Genomic DNA, 19,569 nt, shown 5'->3' with positions numbered 1-19,569 from the left:
AACACAGAAGTGGATGCTCACAGTCAGCTATTGGATGGATCACAGGGCCCCCAATGGAGGAGCTAGAGAAAGTATTCAAGGAGCTAAAGGGATCTGCAACCCTATAGGTGAAACAACATTATGAACTAACCAGTACCCCGGAGCTCTTGACTCTAGCTGCATATGTATCAAAAGATGGCCTAATTGGCCATCACTGGAATGAGAGGCCCATTGGACATGCAAACTTTATATGCCCCAGTACGGGGAATGCCAGGGCCAAAAAGTGGGAGTGGGTGGGTAGGGGAGTGCGGGGGGAGGGTATGGGGGACTTTTGGGATAGCATTGGAAATGTAATTGAGGAAAATGCCTAATAAAAAAATTTAAAAATAAAATAAATTATTACATTATAAAAAAATAAAATCCAAACAAATATCACTTATGTCAATAGCTATCAAAAGCTTTGAACAAGACAAATCCAAACTGAGACATACTCAGAACAACTTTCCTGGAATCTTCTAAAGGTAAGGTCATGAAAGACAAAGGCAAGAATTATTATAACAAGAAAATGCAAATATGGGCTCTGCATTAGCCAATAATATCAGAGAATATTACATTTCCTCAGCATGATAATTGTACTAGGATTACATAAGAACATATTCCTGTCCTTAACAGATGCATACTAAAATATTTTGGGAAAGGAATGTCATAATGTCTGCAAATAAGGAAAATGGTTTGGAGGAAAAGTGGGTGACAAGCAATATGGCAAAGTATTGACAATTAGGAGATCCAGAAAAAAAAGTAGCATTTATTATGCAAGTTGACTATCCCTGAACCAAAATGCGTAGGACCAAAAGTGTCTCATGCTTTGGATAGTTCACATTTTAAAATGTTTACAAATATATATATAAGACCTCTTAACACTCAACAACAAAAACAAAACAAAACTGGTTCAAAAAATGTACAAAGAAGTTGAAGGAGATGTTTCTCCAAAAAGATATATAAATGTCCAATAAAAAATAAAAGATACACTGCATCACCAATTAGCAGGACATAAATTGCAATAACAATGAGGCAAGGGTATAGCTGAGTGGTAGAGCTTTGCTAGCATTCGTGAGACCTTAAGTTTGATACTCACTACCCCAAAAACAGAAAACAACAGTTATTAATCAGAATATTGATAAATTGTATCCCTTGTGTACTATTAGTAGTCAATTAAATGGTACAGCCACTACAGAAAAAAAAGAAGAAAACAGGATAGTAACCAACTCCTGAAGCTGCCCTCTGACTCCATGTACAGGACACATGCACACTTACATTCACACATACCATACACACATGATGATAATAAATAATTTTAAAAAAGAATTACCAATAATCTAACAGTTCCACTTATGCATATATCAAAAAAGAATTAAAATCAAGATCTGAAAGGCAGTTGAACACCCAGATCATTGCATTAGTCACAACAGCTAAAACATGGAGGCAACCCAACTGTTCACTAGTGGAAAAATAGGGAAGCAAAATAGAATATAACCACAGAATGGAATATTTTCCGGCTTCAAAAAGAGGAAATTCTCCAATATCCTAACACATGGATGAAACTTAGCCTATACTACTAAGTTATACAGGCCAATCTCAAAAATACAAAAGGTACCACTTACACAAAACAGCATACTTAAAAGTCATAAAAATGGAACTAGAATGGTTGTCATCAAGGGCCACAGTACAAGAGAAATGAGAAACTATTGTTTAAAGGGTGGAAATTTTCAATTTTACAACATAAAAAGACAGGTCTGCATTATCAATACATTTAATATCACTGAACCATATACTTAAAATGGTTGAGAGTAAATTTTATGGTATGTATACTACAATAAAAACTAAAAAGGAGCCCAGGGAAATGGCTAGACGAGGTGGAAACAGAAAACCAAGTCCTGAAGTTTGTTCTCTGACCTCCATGCACATGCCATGACACATACACACTCACACTCATGAGCACACATACCATACACACCGTTAACACTTGTGGGTAAATGCATTAGCCTCACAAGTCTGATGATCCAAGCTCTATCCCTTGAACCCACAGATGTAGTGGCATTTGTCTGTAATCCTAGCACTCCTACAGCAAGATGGGAGGCAGAGATAGCAGATTCCATGGAACGTTCATGAGCCAGCTAGCTTAGTTTACAAAACACAGTAACAGAAATAATAGGACCTGAAAGGAGAGAACCAACCTCCAAAAGTTATCCTGTGACATTCACACCCACTTCTTGGCATGCACATGCCTGCAAGTGCACACACAACACACATACATAAATACATTTTTTTAAATTGAGAAAACTATGATTCAGTAAACTGAAGTCAGCCATAATCAATCACTAAATATATTTAATTTTGGTATGTGATATATAACATTCTAAATGCTTAGAGTGGCTATGTTAATACTACCTGATATAAGTTTATATTTTGTTTTGTTTAATTGTTTTTGAAACAGGATTCTGTGTAACCCAGGCTAGCCTAGAACTCAATATGTAGCTGAGGCTGACTTTGAATTTCTGATTCCCTTGCCTCTACCTCCTAGGTGCTGGGACTGTAGATTTGTGCCACTGACCATATCCACTTACATATTTCTTGAAGTAATATGGTAAATAGGGTATTTCATATATCATTTATTAACACTATAAGTTAGACATTTTTGAATACTAGTGCCTTTCTCCTTTTCTTTCAAGAACCTACAATAAGCAACATAAATGAACACCTACTAAAAAGGCTCAGCCCCTGAAGCCCATTTTAACCCTGGCTACAGAGGACTCACCCGAAATTCCATGACATCCACAAATGACTGGTAATAGTTAGTGAGGAATCTAATTATCTCAGCTTTTTCACGATGCACTGGTCCTAAATGTTGCTGAAAGAAACACAAATCAAACAAGACATGTAAAATTTAAAAAAAGCAACTGCTCCAAGTAACTAAAAACCAAGAGTAATATCATTCTTAACCACTGAGCTATCTCTCCAGCCAATCATTAGAATTGAAAATTTAAATACCCAGTCATTCTTTAAGGGATGAACATGCTAGGGTGGTATCAATAGCTCACCAGCATTCTCCAGTCTCTAAACAGAAATTTTCTATCTGGATTGGATGGCCAGATGTGATTCAAACTACAGTCAAAAGACTAGCTGAAAGGAAATTTTCAGTTTCATTTCAGTGAAGACATTTGCTATATAAATCAATAGGAAAAGAAGCAGAGTATAAAGATACTATGAATAGAGTGAGAGAAATCTAGAGATAACACAGTACAGGAGTATTGTGTTGTATACAGAAGTACAAGATATGCCACTGGATGCATAGCATCCATCAACAAAGAAGCATGGTGTAGATCAAGTGCTACAGTAAGAGATGTGCCCAGCAAGGTTGGTGGAGATGCTTCTCTGTGTACCAGGTGTCCTCATGAACCTGGCTGGCAAGACTGTGCCCCAGTTCACCATGGGAGGCTCCCATCTGAGCTTACGACCCTCAATGCCTGAAGCCCCGAGTCTCAGTCTAGGAAACTAGAGGTGGCTACACAAAAGACAAGACAAAGTGGAGAGTCTGCAATAATCTGCCATGCAAGAATAATGTTACAGAAAGGGGAAAATGAACCCAAGTTCTCACCGTACTATTTCGGACATCTATGTTGGGAAATTTCTTGTTGATGTACTTGAGACATGATTCCATGGACTTTTCCAGTAAAAAAGGTGGCTTGGATTTTGAATCTGAACAGGTCTACACACAAAAAAAGTAATATTAAACTACCATACTATTTTTCCATTTAGATACAAGCCTTTGGCTGCATCATTCATTCCCACTATCTCTTTTGGAAATGGCAGTCTGAGATTTTATTATAAAAGCATGAGGGTAGGTGAAAACCAAGTTCGTTCCAGACAGTGAACTAGCACTCCTAAGAGCTAACAACCTGGCATCTTGTCTTAACTGAGGCTTAGCTCTAACACAGAGAGGAAGCTGCTTCCCCACCCCTCCTCTGAAGCAGGAAGTAGTGAGAAAAGTGGCTGATCACAAGTTGGACTTTATATAAAGCTCTGGGTCCCAAGAGACTTTACAAACGACATGACAGAAACCATATTCCTGGTGCTTTACTACAAAATGCACAAAGGTCCGTTTCCACAAGTTCCTTCTTTCTCTTCCTGGAAAGACTCACAATTACCCACCTTTATCCTGCCTCCTACAGTCCCTGGCTCACCTTTTGGCATCATCTTTGCCCAGTTTCATAGTTACTCTCCTAAGCAGACACACACAGCATTCACAGCCCCAAAGTACCTTAGAAAACACCACTTCCTTAAATGTTTCCCCTTTTAAGGAAATAATTACACACAAACATACACATACACACACAAACACAGTTTTTGCCAGAGACACAACTTGAAAACTCAAAAACTAGAGGAACTGACAATAAGTAAACCCCAAATTCTAGACCCCAGACCCTTAATCAAATCACTCACAACACAAATATTCTCATTCCCACCCAACCCTAAGTCATAGGGGAAAGATGATGCTCTCAAAAAGGCAAGAATCATACCTAGAAAGGACAAGCCTTAAAAAGAAGCCTCCCTCTATCTCCCCAAACTGTGAGAACCATACCGTCTAAGTGGCTGAAAGCCGCTTAAAGCAATGGAGAAAAAGATAAGGCTTGACTATTGGGCCTGCAGGCCTCCAGGTTCCTGCCATGATTTGCTAGACGTGTTTTCTTGCTTACCTTCTTGATGTTGTACATGCGGATGAGAACTCCTTGTCCTCGGTCATTCAGGATCGTGAGCTTCTCTGCTAATTTAAGCTGATAGGCAGAGGTCAAAGACATGATGGCCACCGAGAGAGAGGACCATCCAGATAACAAGACTCAAATGCCCCAAATATTCTCAGCCTGGCTGGCAACACCCTCTGTGTAAAAGGACCCGCCCTGGTTGGTGCACCAAGCTTCCGGTTGCTTCTGTAATTGGCTCATGGAGGATAGCAGTCACTATGGCTCACAGGCCTTCAGAGCCCTCTTGTGCTTCCTCTTGCACCCTCAGCAGAGGAGACTTCCTCTTTCTGGTTGTGCAGTACTTCAGTAAGAAGTGGGCGGAAGCTGAGGAAAAGAACAGGCTTTCACGGCTCCTCACAATGCAGTACCAACTGTTCTGGCCTTCCCCCTCCCCAAATGTCCCAGACAAAGCACACACCAAACAAATATCTACTACCAGCTCCATTCACCTCTACACTTACCCTTTAAATCCTGGTCAAGAATGCCTGTTATTTTCTACTGACCCTTAGGCCCCAGCATCCTTTAGGACCCTGGTCTCTTTCTAACTATTCCATTCAATGACATGTTCACTATATTTTATTTATAAACATAAAACATAAATATATTTATATATAAACATATATACATTCTCTCTCTCTAACACACACACACACACACACATATATATATATATATATATATATATATATATATATATATATATAATCACATGGTTGCAAGGATTGAGAAAGTCTTGTAAATCCCAGGCTATACTCAATCTATCTCCTTATGTAGTTGAAGATAAACTTGAACCTCTGATCTCCTACTTCTACCTCCAGTGTGCTGGGATTAGCTTCCTTGTTATATTTTTAAGCATATGCTTTCTCTCTCTCCCACCCACATCATATGCTCCTTCCTACTGACAGATATGATATCTAATATTGATATCCTTTGTAGTATTTAGTACAGTGAATCAGTAAGCATGATCCAGCAGTAGCAGCAGCACTTGGAAACTTGTTAGGTTCGATAAACAATAAAACAAAATATTTTAAAAGAAACTTACTAGACACACAAATTCTTTGACTTCACTCAAGACCTACTGAACACAAAATCTTTTTTTAAGATTTAGTTAGTTAGTTAGTTAGTTAGTTAGTTAGTTAGTTAGTTAATGTATGAGTGCATCTGCATGTACACCTGCATGCCAGGATATGGCACCAGATCATATTATAGATGATTATGAGCCACCATGTGGTTTCTGGGAATTGAATTCAGGACCTCTGTAAGAGTGTCCAGAGCTCTTAACCACTGAGACATCTCTCCAACCCTCAACCCAAAATCTTAAGGTAGAGCAGGCATGTTTTGGTTTTGGTTTTTTGTTTGTGTGTGTGTGTGTGTGTGTGTGTGTGTGTGTACACTCAAACACATGATAAAGGAGGACAGAAGAGAACATCAGATACCCTGGAGCTAAAGTTACAGGTGGATGGTGTGAAACTAACTTAGGTTCTCTGGAAGTGCATCAAGTACTCAACCGCTAAGCCATCTATCTCTCCGGCCCCTAACACATGCTATCCTACAACAAATTCTCTGGGAGACTCCAGTGTGCCCTCAAGTCTGAGAACAATCCTACTTAACAATGGTAACAAAGGTATGTTAAAAAAAAAAAAGGTATAACAAAACTTTTCCTGGGGAGACACAACACACATGTCTACTCTTCTCCAACATAGGACACCCATAACATTCCAAAGTACAGATACCACCAGACTCCAAGTTAATGAACCATGAGCTTTATTAGGGTTACTTACAGGAATATGGGTGAGGGGTTATTTATAGAAATACAAGAAATGACTCAAGGACAGCTGCTTCACCAACGTCCATCCAAACATGGATAACAGATCACAAAGCTGGGAACCTGGAGAGCCCCGTGCAGCTTGCAGGCAGCTCAACTGGTTGGAGAGTGTTCTCTCCAAGTGCCTCAGTTGGTCTAAACATCTTCCAGACAATTCAGCTAGTTTCTACTTCTTCCAGACAGCTGGTCCAGTATCAGAGTCTTTGCAGATTGGCACTCTCTTCTGAGAAGCACTCTCAGTTTTTATTGCTTATTCTGGAAGAGAGGGGTCTAGTGAATCTAATCAGTTTCAGGGACTTCCCTAAGCTCTTTTTGAGTTGTTTACCTTCCTGGTTAAAGGGCTTCCCTACACGGTGGAATGTAAAAATTTCTAAGAGGAAGCTGTTGCACAACAAATTGAGATCAGTTTCAGCTCTCAGAGATTTGGATTGATAACCTATAGTAGGACCTGAATTTCCAGGTACCTAAGGAGGTCTTGGTGCAAATGTCGCAGGGAACACATCTGAGAAATACCCATGTTCAACAACCTCTCTTAGATACAGCAACCATTCAGCAAATATACTGGTTATAATAACTTATTGAGGGCTAGAGTTATGGTTCGATTGACAGAATTCTGGCCCAACATATATGAAGTCCTAGGCTTGATTACCAGCACCACATAAAACCAGGCATGGTGGTACACACTGTAATACTATAAGGATTCAAAAATTGCTGAAGGAAAACCTCCAGACTCAAATAGTATGCAAAGACTGTAGGCACAAAATTTTTGTAGCCTACTTTTAATAAGGGTCCAACTCTTCCTTTAGCTTACCACCCAGCAGAGGTAGTGGAAGAGAAAAGTTATTAGGATATGGGGGGAAGTGGACTTGTTCAGCAATAGTTCTTTGGTGTATTAGCTCAGTCTTCTTTGGCAGCAGTTCAGTCCCGTAGCAAACACCAAATACATCTTAGCAGCTGCAGACTAATCCTCCAGCCAGGCAGACACCAGGCATGAACCAGAAGCTGTAGTTCAATCCTGAAGAAGCCACTAGTGTCACCAATCAACCTGAGGTGAGGCCACAGAAGTGACAAGCTGCTGCAGGTACTTCTGTGTGAGTTTCTCCCAATAGCATCTTTATCACAAGCTGAACACAACAATGCTATGTAAGGTGAACCAATACAGGATGTTAGTGAAGACTAGCAAAGTGGAGCAAACCAAACCAATGCTCAGTGCTCATCTCCCACTGTCTGTGGGATCATATTTATAATCCTTCATCCTGCATTCTTTCACGTGTTTGCTATATCCAAACATCCTTTCACCTGTGTCTGCTTCAGGAAAACATTGTTCCATGTGTCTGCTTTAGCAAGACATCCTTCTACCTGTGTTTCCCAGCAAAGCATTATTTGACGTAACTACTTTCCAAAGAAACTAAACGTTTCTACTTCAAAAGACAAAGAGCATTTATTCTGCAGAAACATCCAGTAATGTGGGAACAACCAGTCTCCAAAATGGCAACCCCAGACTAAGGCATTCAAGTCTTCTTATAGGGAACCAAGGGGAACTCTCTATAAGGATTAAGTAATCTAAAATTTCATTGATGGGTGCTAGGGGTCACAGGTGGTCAGTGGTCTGCATTCTTATAACATTAATGATTGACCATAGGATGAAATAGGGCTGCCTATCACAGATGGCCCATTCTGAGATAAGATATTTCCTTTTTTTTCATTATCCCCAGGCTGTTCTTTGGGAAGGAGTTTGATGATCTTATTCTGGATTTTATGGTCTGTTCCTAGAGCTAATGTCTTGTGGCCTAGTTTCTAGGACTTATGGGTCTGGTCCTGGAGCTGCTGCCTTACAGCCTTTTTTCTAAGTCAGGCTTGGTTCTTAAATGGAGACAAATGGGGTTTATGGTGTTCTTGCAATACCAGCATTCAGGAGGGAAAAGCAGAAGAATCAGAAGTTCATGGGAACCTGTTTTGAGAACTCAAAGATATAAAACTAATAATTTATTTAATTATTAAGAATAAATTGATAAAAAAAAACCATGATGAAGAGTCAGATTATATCAGTAAGAAAATGTAGAGAGACTTTCTTATATATTGTTTGGATGTATCATAGCCTATGCCTATGGCTTAGGCAGGAAATAGAAGGTGGGACATCTAAGAGGAGAAAGAATTCTGGGATAGAGCCAGGTGCAGGAAGATCCAACCAAGAAGATATGAGAAGACATAGTTCCTGAGCACAGGTAACCAGCTACGTGGCAAAATGTAGGTTAAAATAAGTGGGTTAATTTTAGTTATGATCTAGTTAGAAAAGAGTCTGGCTATATGACTAAGGTATTTGTAAATATATTTTGAGTCTGAATCTTATTTTGGGGAGCATGGGGTTGGTAGGAAGAACCAGACGTAACTTCCTCAAGGGAAAATCAATAATGATTTTTGAATCTTAGATATTTGAATAAATCTTAACACTGAGATAAATCTTATATTCCAACTAAGCCTGAGCCCTCTACCTAAAGAAACTTTCAAGTTTCTTTCAAGGCAGAAAGTAAAAGATCCCAGGGAAGTGGTAAGTCTGAGATATCTTTGTATCTACTTCCTTCCCACAGCCTTTTCTCTACTGTTTAATAATCCCATTTTTTCCATATCAGGAGTTTTCACATGAGCCTAAAATCCTGGGTGGAGGTGGGAGAATGGAGTCCCATTTCATATTATACCCCCTCCCCACCTTCAGTGAATATTGCTGGAATCTGGCAACACCAGCTGCAGCTAGTAGGGGGAAAACCTACCCTTAGATACCAGTCAGAATCAAACTCTTAAAGTAGCTCAGTGCAATGAGCTGAGCCTTATGACTTATTGTCTAAGAGCCCAGGTCGCTTGAATTTGCATCTCAACTCTGTCAGTTACCACCTAGTTCAGTTTATATACCTTTAAATGGGACTACATTGATAGTAATTTGTATCTCATAAAACGATTGTATTATGTTGATTAGTTTATGTAAAGTGATAACATAGCTGTTTGCTACATATCAGATCTTTCAGTTTCTATGTGTCTTGCCCCAAACAATATTAATAAGGATACTGAAATACGTGCAAGCCTTTAGGCTATACTTAATAAGTTGGTTTTCCTCGTCCATTAAATGATGATAATTCCTTACACAAGTATGGAAGAGATTAAATGATTTATTATTATTTAGCTCAGGGCCTGGTATATTGGATATGGTATACCAAAAATAAACTAAAATTTTGATTTTTGAGTGTGTAATGAGCTTGTCCTATCACTTTCTATGGTTCCCCATAAAGAAATGGAGCAGACTTAAAGGTGGGGCTTATTGTGGCAACGGGTAGTTTTTAGGGATTTACTGCGACGATTATACTGTAGCTCCTTTTGTGAAGTTGAAGAACCATTCTAAAAACATTTAATTACCTAAGAGCAAAGCCTAGTAATGGTGGCAGTAACCTAGTAACCTAGTTCAGAATCTCCTGAGAAACTCTTAAAGGCATACTCAGCCAGCCTGTATCCTTAAGATTCTGACCCCATAGTTCTGAAGTAGAACTAAAGGCTCTGTCACTTTAAAACTTCCTGGTGATCCCCACGTGCAACCAGACTGAGAACCACTTCTCTAAGACATTACTATGACATCAAAGCGTTCTGAACTTCTAAGAAACATAGAATCCATGGTGAGAGGAGAGGGGCTGAACGGCAAGCTTGGACAGCAAGCTGATTCCCTTTGTTAACTAGAGGGTGCTCTGCTCTCTGTGTTCCTAAACTTCTTGCATTGACACAGTACTTCGAGAATAAGGTAAATCTCACGATCCTTATGCTACGTTTAAGTATGATGGTGGCTTCAAGGAGTCTAACATAGTCAATCAAATGGCCTCTATCAAGTCATGACCTCCCTCCATGGGAAAAGGGATTTTTAATTAATGAACAAATCAATATTACCTATTGTCACTGTGTATCCTCCAACAATCTTTTTTTATTTATTTGGCTTATTAATATCAGACTTATAAGTGTGGCCAAAATTCATGCTTATCTAAGCCATTGGCTGAAATAACAGATTTTCTGAAGACTACATACAAATATTAAAACACCTTTTCCATTATTGTTTTTTAATCTAAAGATAATCATAATAGCAGGTTTTATGAGCTTTAATTTTTCAGAAAGTCAATTCACTTCATTATAAGTATCCATGGTTCTAATATATTCATTAATATGCAATGAAAACATAAAGAATCATCCTGGCTTGTGTTCCCAAAATCACCTCAGTCTTTTTTTTAATATATAAATTTTTAAGATGTATTTATTATTATACATAAGTACACTGTAGCTGTCTTCAGACATGCCAGAAGAGGGTGTCAGGTGTTTGTGAACCACCATGTGGTTGCTGGGTTTTGAACACAGGACCTTTGGAAAAGCAGTCATGGTATTTTACCTGCTGAGCCATCTCTCTGGCCCAAGCTACCTCAGTCTTAATCCCTAGGTTTAATCACTAAAATGCCCTGGGAAAATCTGATATTTAGCAGTCTACCTCCATACTCTTTGTCTACGCCTTAGCCATGGTACACAGCCAAATTGAAATGTGCTATTCTAGGGTACTTTTCTAACCCTATCGCTTATACCACTCATACTTGATCTTTTCTGACACACACACACTACCACCACCACCAAACTATACATCACTGCTTTGTAGAAATCTCAGCTATAGTTGTTGCTTAGAAACTTGGAAGTCCTTGAAATGAATGTCTACTTGGATAGCTAAAGACAGCTAGCCATGAGGGGGAGAGTCCTTCCTATTGGCAGTAAAATGCAGCAAAATTGAGATGGTTTATTTTTAGTTCACTTTTCTGATTCCTTCTCAGTGGTTATGCTGACTTAGCTGACAATTAGTAGCTCAGTTTTAGAAAAATTGAAGATGAAGAAGAGGGATGGACCCTTAAGGAAGCAGCTTCCCGAGCCTTGCTTTCTCTAGTGCACAAGTGTAGAATTTAATCATATCCAGGTCTGTGGATTTTTCCAGGAATTCTTGCCTGTTTAATATTCTATTTGAGAAATAAGCACTCTGTTTAAAGCAACCTACAAGTATGTATAATGTTAAATTAAAACAAAGAACAGAGACTTTCCCCTATGGTCTAACCAGCTAAGCTATTTTTTTATTATTATTATTATTCTAATATGTCTGTGTGGGTGGTGTGTGGGTGTGCTCACGTACATTCACACACTTGAGGGTGAGTATCCCTAATGGTAAGAAGAAGGTGTGGGGCGGGGGGGGGGGGGCGACGTGACCGCCGAGGAGGCAGTGGGCGCTTCCCCCGCGAAGGCCAATGGACAGGAGAATGGCCACGTGAGAAGCAATGGAGACTTAACCCCCCAAGGGTGAAGGGGAGTCACCACCCGTGAACGAAACAAATGAGGCAGCTAGCTGGGGCTACTGGTGATGCCATCGAGCCAGTGCTCCCTAGCCAGAAAGCTGAGGCCAAGGGGGAGGTCGCCCCCAAGGAGACCCCCAAGAAGGAGAAGAAATTCTCTTTCAAGAAGCCTTTCAAGTCGAGTGGCCTGTCCTTCAAGAGAAATCGGAAGGAGGGTGGGGGTGATTCCTCAGCCTCCTGGCCAACAGAGGAAGAGCAGGAGCAGGGGGAGATGAGCGTCTGCAGCGACAAGGGCACTGCCCAAGAAGAAAAGGCCGCTGCCAACCCTGAGAGCCAAGAGCCCCAGGCCAAGGGGGCAGAGGCTAGTGCTGCCTCCAAGGAAGGAGACACAGAAGAAGAGGCAAGGCCCCAGGCTGCAGAGCCATCCACTCCCTCGGACCCAGAGAGTGGCCCCACACCTGCCAGTGCTGAGCAAAATGAGTAGGGGTGGGGACAGGTGGGTGATTTCTAAGCTGCAAAAACTGTGCTGTCCTTGTGAGGTCACTGTCTGGACCTTGTGCCTTGGCTGCCTTGCTGTGCCCAAAAAGGAAGGGGCTTGTTGCTCCCTCCCAGCCATGCTCCCTTTTTGCCCTCCTGTGGATTCTCCCATCAGCCATTTGGTCTTACTCTTAAGGCCAGTTGAAGATGGTCCCTTGCGGTTTCCCACGTTAGGTTAGTGATGTGAAATGCCCTGTCCCTACCTCCTTCCCGAGCCCCATCCCTGCAGAAGGCAAATTGCTGGGTTTCCAATTCTTTTCCAAGTTCGTCTTGTTTATCCTACTTCTCAACCCCCTGAGCCAGAAGTGGGGGGCTTATACTCCCAAACCCTGAGTGTCCAGCCTTTCCCCTGTTGAATTCTTAGTCTCTTATGCTGTGCCTAGTGGCACCTGGGCTGGGGAGGACATTGCCCCGTCTGGGTTTTTATAAATGTCTTACTCAAGTTCAAACCTCCAGCTTGTGAAAACAACCAAGTCTCTGACTTGATAAGCAAGTGTTAGGCTTCAGGAGGGAGGGAGGTCTGTAATGTGAAACAACTTCTTGTTGTCTTTTTTCCCCCCTCCCATTGTTGTAAATAACTTTTAATGGCCAAACCCCAGATTTGTACTTTTTTTTTCTAACTGCTAAAACCATTCTTTCACCTGAATTTACTGTAACATTTGGAAAAGGAATAAATGTTGTCCCAAAAAGAAGGAGGAGGAGGAGGAGGAGGAGGAGAAAAGAAGAAAAGGAGAAAGGAGAAAGGAGAAAGGAGAAAGGAGAAAGGAGAAAGGAGAAAGGAGAAAGGAGAAAGGAGAAAGGAGAAAGGAGAANGGAGAAAGGAGAAAGGAGAAAGGAGAAAGGAGAAAGGAGAAAGGAGAAAGGAGAAAGGAGAAAGGAGAAAGGAGAAAGAAAGGAGAAGGAGAAGAAGAAGAAGAAGGAGAAGGAGAAGGAGAAGGAGAAAAGAAGAAGGTGTGGGATCCCTGGGAGTGGCATTTGTCAGTCATCCAGAGTGGGTGCTGGGATCTGAACTCCAGGCTTCAAGATTGAGCAGAAACCAATCTTAATTGCTGAACCATCTCTCTCCAGCCCTAATACCACATTGCTTTTAAGAATAGAAAATAGGCCTATGTCAAGACTTGATCTTAAGTGGTAATCTTTCCTTTTCTAACCTATGATTCTTGACTTTTAGGACTAATGGAGTTGGAATCCATAGAGCTCTGTCCTTATGATCCAAACCACAAGATACCTGCCAGCAGGTTACAGTACCATCTGGCATCATGCAAAAAGGTAAGTTTCCCCAATAATAACTGTAAATTTCAGAGTATAAAAAGATAGTTATTTGGTTTTGCTTTTTGCTTCTGATCATAGCTATAAACTAATTGTTCTTAAAGTTGAGATATAATATCTCTTCAGAAATATTCAGAAATGAGTGAAGGATGGAACACAGGAAAAAAAACCTAACAAGAATTATTCCTTCTAGAAAAATCCAAAGATAGCTAAAAAGATGGCTAACTGCAAATATAATGCTTGTCATGTGGTCCCAATCAAAAGGCTCAAGGAACATGAGGCCAACTGTATCAACAGGACTGCAGTGGATGATGGTAAGCTTTTCACTCAAGATCAGGTAGATAAGACCAAATTTCTATGGCTTCCAACATCCCCACATCTCAGGATGATTTCGAAGCCTTAGTCAAACAGAGGAGATAAAAGTTTGACTTTATATTCTACTTCAAGAACTTCTTTTCTACTTTGTTTCAGAGCCACTTAATCTTCAAAAGATTACTCACCCAGTTTTTGAAGAAAATGAAAACTTCTCCAGTGCTGGGAGTCAATTTCCTGACCCTGATGTCTGGAACGTGGGTGAGCAAGGGTGAAACGGAACAGAACTGTGAGCAGAAGTGTGCTTTAGAACTAGCAGATAGTAAACACAGACTAAGTAATAAATACTTATGCTCTTCTCACAAAAACAACTCTCTACAAATCACTAAGACTAAGAATGTCACCTGTCTCTAGAAGGATGGCCCAGTCAAAAACAGTAGTCTAACCGAGCTGTAGTCCAGCATGCCATTGTCACAGCCTTTGACCAGGATGAAACCTTGATCAGCCAAAGAGGCTAAATCATCCTGATTTACATGGTAAAGATTGTGCAGCTGAAAATTCAGACTCAACACATAGGCCCTTATTCACATAGTGCAAATTACGTGCTAGGAAACTATCAAAAACTGGCCATAAGCACATCCCCAATTGGAGATATCCCCACCTTCAACTCCATGTACAAACAGTCTTGTGCTACAGGGGTATTTTTGTTACTGCCCAGCCACTCTGCTCTTTTCTAATGTACTCAATGAACAACTATTTCTTACACAAAAGTATATTCAATAGCTATTGTTCCTTTTAAAAAAAATAGTAATCTAGCTAAAATCTAAACTTACATATAAAAATTAAGGGTTTCCCATCTTGCCAGACATTGTAACTTACCTGTAATCTCAGCACTCAGGAGGCAAAGGCAGGAGGATCTCTGTGAGTTCAAGGTCAGCCTGATCTACACAGAAAGCTCCAGGACAAACAGGACCACATAGAGGAAACAATGTCTAATTAATTAATTAATTAATTTTAAAAACAGAATAAATAAAAAGACATCATCAGTTTTCAGTCTGAATGAAGTCATTTCTTAAACACATTTTCAAAATGCCCATCTATAAAAGTCTGCTTCATTTGTGGAGAAAGAGGAACACTCCTCCATTGCTGATGGGATTGCAAGCTGGTACAACCACTCTGGAAATCAGTTTGGTGGTTTCTCAGAAAATTGAACATAGTACTACCTGAAGACCCACTAATACCACTCCTGGGCATATACTCAGAAGAAGCTCCAACATATAATAAGGATACATGCTCCACTATGTTCATCACAGCCTTATTTATAATAGCCAGGAGCTGGAAAGAACCCAGATGTCCCTCAACAGAGGAATGGATACAGAAAATGTGGTACATTTACACAATGGAGTACTACTCAGCTATTAAAAACAATGAATTTATGAAATTCTTAGGAAAGTGGATGGAACTAGAAAATATCATCCTGAGTGAGGTAACCCAATCACAAAAGAACACACATGATATGCACTCACTGATAAGTGGATATTAGCCCAGGAGCTCAGAATACCCAAGACACAATTTGCAAAACACATGAAACTCGAGAAGAAGGAAGACCAAAGTGTGGATACTTCGATCCTTCTTAGAAGAGGGAGGAGTTACAGAGACACACTGTAGAGCAGAGACTGAAAGAATGACCATCCAGAAACTGCCCCACCTGGGGATCCATCCCATATACAATCACCAAACCCAGACACTTTTGTAGATATCAACAAGTGTTTACTGACAGAATCCTGTTATAGCTGTCTCCTGAGAGGCTCCAACAGTTCCTGACAAATACAGAGGTGGATCCTCGCAGCCTACCATTGAACTGAGCACAGGGTCCCCAGTGAAGGAGCTAGAGAAAGGACCCAAGGAGCTGAAGGGATTAGCAGCCCCGCAGGAGAAACAACAATATGAACTAACCAGTACTCCCAGAGCTCCCAGGGACTAAATCACCAACTAAAGAGTACACAAGGAGGGACTCAAGGCTGCAGCTGCATATGTAGCAGAGGATGGCCTAATCCATCATCAATAGGAGGAGAGGTCCTTGGTCCTGTGAAGGCTCTATGCCCCAGTGTAGGGGAAGCCAGGGCCAGGAAGCTGGTATGGGTGGTTTGATGAGCAGGGGAAGGGGGGAGGGAAACGGGGTTTTAGGAGGGGAAACCAGGAAAGGGGACAACATTTGAAATGTAAATAAAGTAAATATATAGTAAAAAATGCAGGAAAAAAAGAAATTTTAAACTTTAAAAAAAAGAGTCTGTCTCATAATCAAACTTAATATTGAACATAGGAAAGAGCTTTGGCCCAGGGGCACAGTTCATGCCTAACATCCACAGGGTCCTAGGTTCCAACTCCAGCACAACAAAACAACAAAAATAATTAAACATACATATTGGAACAATACTTCTTCCCATAATATAAGCTCTGAATTTTGTTAATGTTATAATTTAAAATGTCAGTGCAAGTACTGTACTGACTAGTTTTATGTCAGCTTGACACAAGCTAGAGTGATGTAAGAGGAGAGAACGTCAATTGAGAAAATGCCTCCACAGGATATAGGTAAGCCTGAAGGTCATTTTCCTGATTAGTGACTGATGTTGGAGGCTCCAGCCCATTGTGGGTAGTTTCACCCCTGGACTGGTGGTTCCGTGTCCTAAGAAACCAGGCTGAGCAAGCCATCAAGCCGCCTCCTTAGTTCCTGTCTCTAGGATCCTGTCCTCACTTCCCTCACTGATACCTGAAAGTGTAAGCAGAATAAACCCTTTCCTCCCCAAGTCACTTTTGTTCACTGTCACAGTAATAAAGAACCTGAGACAGATTCAGTCGCTAATAACGACATGAGGATACAAGCTTGTTTCAGCTTGTGGCTGTCAACCTTCCAAATTTAGTTTCCAAAGATGACACAAAAGGAGACTGGAAAGGTACCTGATTTGAAAAGATACTTGCATTCATATTCCCCTGGTAAAACAGCTGTATACTCACACCTAACTGTAAGGGGGTGAATATGTGGTGTCCCTGTCAGAGCAACCGCTTCCCAGCAACAGTTATACAGGAAGACTAAAGAAAGGCTCTGCTACCAGCTAGCCTTCCCTACAACAATCTGAAAATGCTCAGGAATTGTGTTTCTTCTTTCTCATTCTTTACTTTCTAGATCATGCGCATCATTTTCCTTCATTTGTTCTTGAGACTTTTGCTCCAAAGAAGCTAGTTTGTGAGAGGTAAGATAAACTATATGCTCATTGCCATCGTTCAAGTTAACAAGTGTGACTTTTTAAATGTTTGTTTCAAACTCAGGTTTCAAACTCAGGTTGTAAGGCCCAAGGCAGTAGGTACTTTTGCTCACTCAGTCAACTTACCAATCCTAAAGTTAGTCTTTTAAAGGGAAAATGGCCATTAGGCCATAGGCTTAAAATACATGAGCTTCAGTCACTAACTTAAAGATTTGTGATCAGGTGGTGTAGCTCAGCTGGTAAATGCTTGCTGCACAAACATGAGGACCTGAATTCAGATCCCAGGCTAACAAAACAGTAAGGTATGGTGGTGTATACCTATAATCACAGCACTGAGAAAGCAGGGACTGAGAAAGGAGGTTCCCTAGAACCACCTTTCAACAAACTCCAGGTTCAGTAAGAGACCCCATATCACCACCACCACCACCACCATCATCATCAACAACAACATCATCATCATAATGTGGAGGACTGGTGAGATGTTCCAGAGGGTTAAAGGGTGCTTGTTGCCAAGGCTGGCACCCTGAGTTTGATCCCCAAGACCCAGATGGTGATTGAACTACTCCCATAAATTGTCCACTGACCTACACACACACACACACACACACACACACTTTAAAATAGGAGGCTAGCCGGGCGTGGTGGCGCATGCCTTTAATCCCAGCACTCGGGAGGCAGAGGCAGGCGGATTTCTGAGTTCAAGGCCAGCCTGGTCTACAGAGTGANGCCAGCCTGGTCTACAGAGTGAGTTCCAGGACAGCCAGGGCTACACAGAGAAACCCTGTCTCGAAAAACCCAAAAAAAAAAAAAAAAAAAAAAAATAGGAGGCTAGAGAATGGCTTAGGAGTTAAGATTACTTGCTGCTATTTCAGAGGACCCAGGTTTGATTGCCAGCCCCCACAACAGATCACAGGTCACCTGTAACTCCAGTTCCAGCAATCCAACATCATCTTCCTGCCTCCATGGGCACGAGACACACATGTGGTGCAAAGACGTATATGCAGATAAAATACTGATATACATAAAATTTTACATTTTTTAAAAATAAAGTAGAAAACAATTGAAGAAACATTCAACACTGACCTCTAGCATGCAGGTACACACACACACAATGTGTGTGGCTCTGGGTAATTTCCTTCTCAACACTTCACTCAAGACTGTATTCTATCAAGGCCTATACAATGGTCATAATTCTGTAAAGAACAAAATACCAACTTCTCAGACTTAAGGAGACCATCTATATACAAATAGCTCAAGATCCCTAGCCAAACAAGCTGAGAGAGCACACACAAGAGTTATAGGAGCCACTGATGGAGTCGCCTACTACATGAGAATGGAAGGCATAGAGGAACCATATGAAACAAAAGACAGAAATCAAATGATTCCTACTATAACCCTTAGCAATTAATATAAATTATGTTGGATAATGTAATTCTGACTGCCTGGAACTGGATATATCAACAGATTCCCCATTTCTGCCTCCCTATTAACTTTCTCATGGTTCTCTCTATAGTGACTCGAGAGACCTACAAGAGGCTATGGCTGATAAGCATCCTAACAGCTTCAAGTCTTGGGGAAGAGGTAAAATAACCTTTGTTGGGTTAACATCAAACTTTTAACATTGTGACCTAAACTGGAAAAGATTCTTAGACAAATCTTTCTTTAAACATACATATTAAAGCTATGGAGTGTGGTGGTGCACATTTTTAATCCCCAAACTCAGAAGACAGAGGCAAGCAGATCTCTGTAAGTTCAAGTCCAGCTTGGTCTACATAGTGAGTTCCAGTACAGTCAGGGTTACAGAATAAGATCCTGACTCAATAATAATAATAATAATAATAATAATAAAAACATTGGTCTGGGGATTCAGCTTAGTGATAACACCATTGCCTCATATATAAATGATCCTGGTTCAGTGCCCAGGAGGAAAAATTATTCTGCTCCTCCTTGACTGACAGTAGGACACAGGGCAAGTCCTGGGGACTTCTGATCAGACTGAGGAAAAGGCTGTTTCCAAATGCTACTGGCACATCTCAAGCTGTGAAAATGACACTACTTCAATCGTTTTTTTTTTCTCCCCACAGGTCAGAAAAACTGATGGAGACATTGCCAATTAAAATGCCCACAGACAAATAGAAGTCATTTTTTAACCCTAGGAAAATCTCAACGTTTAATAAATTTGCGATTGTCATCTTAGCATGCTTTTATTTAAATAAAGAATATTTTCCTTTAACAAA

The 19,569-nt window shown here is 40.6% G+C and overlaps 2 protein-coding genes and 1 pseudogene across 3 annotated transcripts in view; 2 read left to right on the top strand and 1 right to left on the bottom strand.

Annotated features, from left to right (window-relative positions):
* Positions 1 to 4,890, bottom strand: part of Nckap1l (NCK associated protein 1 like) — a 45,967-nt gene extending 41,077 nt beyond the window's left edge. Inside the window, exons 1-3 of the mRNA XM_021182905.2 lie at positions 4,734 to 4,890; positions 3,635 to 3,745; positions 2,795 to 2,887 (exon numbers count right to left, since the gene is read on the bottom strand). Of these exons, the coding sequence (XP_021038564.1) occupies positions 2,795 to 2,887; positions 3,635 to 3,745; positions 4,734 to 4,835 (306 nt within the window). The 5' untranslated portion in view covers positions 4,836 to 4,890. The remainder of the gene's footprint in view (positions 1 to 2,794; positions 2,888 to 3,634; positions 3,746 to 4,733) is intronic.
* Positions 4,891 to 6,565: 1,675 nt separating this feature from the next.
* Positions 6,566 to 12,435, top strand: LOC110310112 (annotated as a pseudogene).
* LOC110310856 (gametocyte-specific factor 1-like) lies at positions 8,787 to 19,569 on the top strand. 2 transcript variants are annotated; one of them, XM_021183975.1, is made up of 7 exons: positions 8,787 to 8,828; positions 13,660 to 13,757; positions 13,951 to 14,071; positions 14,229 to 14,330; positions 17,254 to 17,320; positions 18,846 to 18,913; positions 19,417 to 19,522. In XM_021183975.1, exons 2-7 carry the CDS (start codon positions 13,665 to 13,667, stop codon positions 19,428 to 19,430), a joined length of 465 nt encoding a protein of 154 aa, XP_021039634.1. In that variant the 5' UTR covers positions 8,787 to 8,828; positions 13,660 to 13,664; the 3' UTR covers positions 19,431 to 19,522. The 2 variants fall into 2 exon arrangements, with proteins under 2 accessions (XP_021039634.1, XP_021039633.1); XM_021183974.1 differs by lacking the exon at positions 8,787 to 8,828 and adding an exon at positions 10,264 to 10,384 and having other exon boundaries at positions 19,417 to 19,569.

Source organism: Mus caroli, chromosome 15 (assembly GCF_900094665.2).
Source record: "Mus caroli chromosome 15, CAROLI_EIJ_v1.1, whole genome shotgun sequence".
Lineage (NCBI taxonomy): Eukaryota > Metazoa > Chordata > Mammalia > Rodentia > Muridae > Mus > Mus caroli.
Note: the sequence above shows the minus strand (reverse complement) of the source record. Positions and strands in the feature narration are given on the sequence as shown.

Coding starts and splice junctions, on each gene's coding strand:
- LOC110310856 (XM_021183974.1), top strand. CDS start 13,665: ATGGAGTTGGAATCCATAGAGCTCTGTCCTTATGATCCAAACCACAAG. Junction 13,758..13,950: donor ATCTGGCATCATGCAAAAAG/GTAAGTTTCCCC, acceptor TATTCCTTCTAG/AAAAATCCAAAGATAGCTAA. Junction 17,321..18,845: donor AAGAAGCTAGTTTGTGAGAG/GTAAGATAAACT, acceptor TTCTCTCTATAG/TGACTCGAGAGACCTACAAG.